The 5,246-nt window shown below is 43.1% G+C and overlaps 1 protein-coding gene across 1 annotated transcript; it reads left to right on the top strand.

Moving 5' to 3' along the window:
* The first annotated feature begins 1,761 nt into the window (after positions 1–1,761).
* On the top strand, positions 1,762–5,071 carry LOC124030828. The gene is made up of 4 exons (XM_046341999.1): positions 1,762–2,244; positions 2,434–2,521; positions 2,785–2,917; positions 3,900–5,071. The coding sequence occupies exons 1-4, from the start codon at positions 1,798–1,800 to the stop codon at positions 4,129–4,131; spliced, it is 900 nt and encodes a 299-aa protein (XP_046197955.1). The 5' UTR covers positions 1,762–1,797; the 3' UTR covers positions 4,132–5,071.
* The last annotated feature ends 175 nt before the right edge of the window (positions 5,072–5,246 follow it).

The raw sequence follows: 5,246 nt of genomic DNA, 5'->3' as shown, positions 1-5,246 counted from the left end.
ATTACATTACATTTAAGTCATTTAGCAGACGCTCTTATCCAGAGCGACTTACAAATTGGTGCATTCACCTTATGACATCCAGTGGAACAGCCACTTTACAATAGTGCATCTACAGATTTTAAGGGGGGTGAGAAGGATTACTTTATCCTATCCTAGGTATTCCTTAAAGAGGTGGGGTTTCAGGTGTCTCCGGAAGGTAGTGATTGACTCAGCTGTCCTGGCGTCGTGAGGGAGTTTGTTCCACCATTGGGGAGCCAGAGCAGCGAACAGTTTTGACTGGGCTGAGTGGGAACTGTACTTCCTCAGTGGTAGGGAGGCGAGCAGGCCAGAGGTGGATGAACGCAGTGCCCTTATTTGGGTGTAGGGCCTGATCAGAGCCTGAGGTACTGAGGTGCCGTTCCTCACAGCTCCGTAGGCAAGCACCATGGTCTTGTAGCGGATGCGAGCTTCAACTGGAAGCCAGTGGAGAGAGCGGAGGAGCGGGGTGACGTGAGAGAACTTGGAAGGTTGAACACCAGACGGGCTGCGGCGTTCTGGATGAGTTGTAGGGTTTAATGGCACAGGCAGGGAGCCCAGCCAACAGCGAGTTGCAGTAATCCAGACGGGAGATGACAAGTGCCTGGATTAGGACCTGTGCCGCTTCCTGTGTGAGGCAGGTCGTACTCTGCGGATGTTGTAGAGCATGAACCTACAGGAACGGGCCACCGCCTTGATGTTAGTTGAGAACGACAGGGTGTTGTCCAGGATCACGCCAAGGTTCTTAGCGCTCTGGGAGGAGGACACAATGGAGTTGTCAACCGTGATGGCGAGATCATGGAACGGGCAGTCCTTCCCCGGGAGGAAGAGCAGCTCCGTCTTGCCGAAGTTCAGCTTGAGGTGGTGATCCGTCATCCACACTGATATGTCTGCCAGACATGCAGAGATGCGATTCGCCACCTGGTCATCAGAAGGGGGAAAGGAGAAGATTAATTGTGTGTCGTCTGCATAGCAATGATAGGAGAGACCATGTGAGGTTATGACAGAGCCAAGTGACTTGGTGTATAGCGAGAATAGGAGAGGGCCTAGAACAGAGCCCTGGGGGACACCAGTGGTGAGAGCGCATGGTGAGGAGACAGATTCTCGCCACGCCACCTGGTAGGAGCGACCTGTCAGGTAGGACGCAATCCAAGCGTGGGCCACGCCGGAGATGCCCAACTCGGAGAGGGTGGAGAGGAGGATCTGATGGTTCACAGTATCGAAGGCAGCCGATAGGTCTAGAAGGATGAGAGCAGAGGAGAGAGAGTTAGCTTTAGCGGTGCGGAGCGCCTCCGTGATACAGAGAAGAGCAGTCTCAGTTGAATGACTAGTCTTGAAACCTGACTGATTTGGATCAAGAAGGTCATTCTGAGAGAGATAGCGGGAGAGCTGACCAAGGACGGCACGTTCAAGAGTTTTTAGTGACACAGTCAGCCTGTTTACCAAAGTATTGGTAAGCCAGGTCATGGACTCTGTGGTTTCTGATGCACAAAGCAGAGGGTCATCTCCAACCGGAACTGTAACTGATATAGGCAGTCTACTGAGTGGTAAGTCCTACCCTCTGCCATCTTTCTCCGCCATCAGCATGACAACAAGTGGGACCTCCAATGCTGCACGAGGCTTTGAGGCCAACATAGATGCTGAGGAAAGGGATACCATCAGTTGTTTCGTGTACCTCAGAGCATTGTTTGTGATCAGAATTCAACCAGCCCGGATTTGCCTCGCTCAACCCCATCCACTGACAACTTAGTCGGTGATGATGACTTCACCGGCCTCATCAGCATGTTAGTGGTGAGACTTCTGTCAAAAATCCAAACCCAAACGGATCTGTACCCAACTGACGTCACACGCACGTCACAAGACCTGATTCCAAAAGTTATAGCTGCCTTCTGTGCATGGTCAGGCTGCTCTGAGACCCAAGCTTATCCCAAGAACCTGAAGAGTCACAAAGTATACAGCACCGTCTACAAACATCTGTTGAAGGAGTTTGGCTCAGAGAAAATACTCCAACTGGCTGTGTCGACTCAGGACTCGACATTCAATAGGATTCTTGTGAAGTCATTGAGCAAGGAGCTTCTCCACAGTTGTAACGAGGCATCAAGAGCAGCCTCAAGAACATCTTTCGAAGCCACCAGGCCAGAAGCTCTTCTCATGGCTAAAGATGTGAAGGCTACCAGAGGGAAGCTGTCTTTCCTACAAAGGCTTGCCAGACTGAAATTCGACTTGAAGGTATATCACACTTATTTAAGTTAACAATTGTGTCAATGTGAGTAAACAATGTTATTTAGAGAAAATGTAAAACCATCCATTAATTCCAAAACCATTTATAAATCTTGTTGTGCTGGTGTGTAAGATGTGATCGTTATTACAGTGAGATTGTTCTGCTGTGACAGTTGTTTTGACATGTTTTTGTTTTAGCCATTCATGATGGGAAACAAGAAGGATTCCAAGAAGAATTCCCGCCATTCTGAATCCAAAGACCAGACTACTGCTGAAGATATCATGTGTAAGTCCATACAGCAGGACATTTACTGTTTGAGATATTGGTGTACAAAGCTGCTATTGCAAAAATATTAAACCCTATATACAGTGCATTATATATTATCGATAGTAATCTCTTATGTAAAATTATTTATAGTTTCCAAATCTCAAGATTCTGGTTTTCATTTATTTGTGAAAGTAATAATGAGTTGAAACTAAGAATACAATATAACATAATTTCTAAATTAAAGTGCATGTCAACTCTCTCTCTTCTGTCGCCCAACATAGTGGCACATCCTGGACTCCCAGAGGGTCTTCCCTCCACCTCTCAACAGGAGAAGCCTCGCAAACGTCCCCTTCTAATCAGGATGTTTTCCACCATCTCCATAGGCCTATCCAAGCCATTCAAACAGTTTTCAAAGCAAGCTTAATACAACAATTTCCTTTAATACAGTAATATTTGCATTGAATTGATGGCCTTTGTCTTCTTTTGTGTTGCCCTGTTAACACATTTGATTAGAAAATACATAGTATATTTAGTTTAGTTTATTATGCAGTCATAGTCACGGTGTAGGCTAAACAAAGTATTGTTGTCCTGAATAATTTATAGAACATGCACCCCCCCACCCACACACAGTGTGATTCATTGAACACACACACAGTACTTCAGATATGTCCCACAACCAACATTCAACCAGATATCAATGATTCAGTGTAAAATACATGTACTGTAAAATAAACCGTATTTAATTTACAACCAATAAAATAATACATGATGCAGGACACTCAGTTATAAGGGAATTAACTGGTTTAACTTCTCAAACAGAAACACACACATTTCCATTTTCTGTGGATCACCCATGTTTACATTTTACTGAATGCTAGTCTGACCTTTGACCTGTAGATAGCAGCAAAGGTCTACTTTTGCTGCAGATCCACTTCTAAAGCTCAAACCTCTCTGGACAAGTTGCCGAAACATTTGTCCCTAGTGAGAGAGAGGATGTGTGTGTGTGTGTGTGTGTGTGTGTGTGTGTGTGTGTGTGTGTGTGTGTGTGTGTGTGTGTGTGTGTGTGTGTGTGTGTGTGTGGCAAAAAAAGGGAATATTGCACAACACTTTTATGATACAGATACATTTTGCATTCGGTAGCATAGCACAGCTGTAGTTTTTTCAAATGCCAAATGTACATGTAGCATGCTTCTGCCTACAGATGCTTTTCTGAGTGACTTGTGTTGTGAGAGAACCAGAATTCAAACATAAACTCCTGGATTACATTTTATAATATTGTCAGCTCTTTTTAGTAACATATGGTAGCATACATGTTCCACACGGTGGCAAGTCAAGCTTGTTAGTTACATGTAACAACATTACATTATATGGTCAATATTTGTGTGTTTCCTCTTAGCTTTTCCCTTCGACATCAACAAACGACGCACGGGCTGGTCCTGCAGACTCCCACGCCCATGGCCCAGGAGAAGGCTGGGGGCCACCTGCTCACTCACGTCCCAGCCATCTCCTTTGAGACCAACTCTACTGTGGAGTGCACCTCCAAGGGGACTCTTGAAGAGAGGGACCGGGTGAAGGTTAAACTGGCCAACATGGCCTTGATGGGAAGGATCAAAAAGTCTTGGCTGTGAAATGCCCATTATGTGTGATTATCGAATTTATAATCTTCCACTTTTGAAACAACAATGGGAAAGACAGGGTTTATAGCAAAGGTTGCTCAGATTGGGCTTTTGGAAAAATTGGGAGAATGAAAGTGCACTCCTGATTCAGAGAGAAAGATCCAGCTTAATCATCCATACCATTGTTTAAATTACAATAAAAAAACATTCAAACTGTTCCTGAGTTTCGAAAGACAGAGAAAGGAAAACATCCTTATCTTCAGGCTGTTCACACCTGTTCACACAAGTCCTACTGTCCACAATCTCAGGGTTCTTCAATACAAACACACCTGTTTCAGAAAACCTTTTCACTTTCACATTCGATCAATGTTTGTAGGATACTTTCAATAACTCAATAAATGTAAGTGTTGGAACCATACATAGCTGGTAACTTGAGCTCGGCAGAGTAGTTTTGACCTGTGTCCAGATGCAGTCATTTATGTTGTCTAAAGGCAATTTGTCTCTTATAACAATGTTATTTTTCTGAATAATCTAATTGAATTGACTGGTAGGTAGTCACTAACTATTTGTAGCATGTGTTCCTCCGTTTATTGATATTTGCATGGTGTGTATGTGTTAAGCTGTTAAGTAATTAATGTTTATATTATCCAAAGGGTGTTTAACTGAAATGTTAAATGTTGGTGTCTCGATCTCAGACATTTGCGCTCATATGGCAGAATCAAACAGTATTGGAATAGTATTGGAATAGTGACTTGTAATTTTGCATCTAGAAGTGTAAGAATTTTAGAAGAATGCTATTTCATCAGTCAAATGTTGCACTGTTTGATAAGACAGGGTAAAGAAAACCTCCATTTTAATGAGTTTAGTTGTGAGTTTGACATTTTACCACAAGAAGTCACTATAATACTATACGTTATCAAACAGGGTTGTGCTGAAAATCAAATGAACCACAGCCAAATTAATTATTTGCAACTAAGAGTAAGATTAAAAAAGACATGTATAACTTATTTCTTGATAAAATACATTCTAAAATGTAAATATATGTGATTTCTGAGTATGTAGTGCACATATCTTTTTAAGGTCCAAAGCAGACGTTTTTATATCAATATCAAATCATTTCTGGGTAA

The sequence above is a fragment of the Oncorhynchus gorbuscha genome, unplaced genomic scaffold (genome assembly GCF_021184085.1).
Source record: "Oncorhynchus gorbuscha isolate QuinsamMale2020 ecotype Even-year unplaced genomic scaffold, OgorEven_v1.0 Un_scaffold_16571, whole genome shotgun sequence".
Classification (NCBI taxonomy): domain Eukaryota; kingdom Metazoa; phylum Chordata; class Actinopteri; order Salmoniformes; family Salmonidae; genus Oncorhynchus; species Oncorhynchus gorbuscha.
This window is presented reverse-complemented; position numbering and strand designations above follow the sequence as displayed.

Coding starts and splice junctions, on each gene's coding strand:
- LOC124030828 (XM_046341999.1), top strand. CDS start 1,798: ATGTTAGTGGTGAGACTTCTGTCAAAAATCCAAACCCAAACGGATCTG. Junction 2,245..2,433: donor GACTGAAATTCGACTTGAAG/GTATATCACACT, acceptor TTTTTGTTTTAG/CCATTCATGATGGGAAACAA. Junction 2,522..2,784: donor TACTGCTGAAGATATCATGT/GTAAGTCCATAC, acceptor CGCCCAACATAG/TGGCACATCCTGGACTCCCA.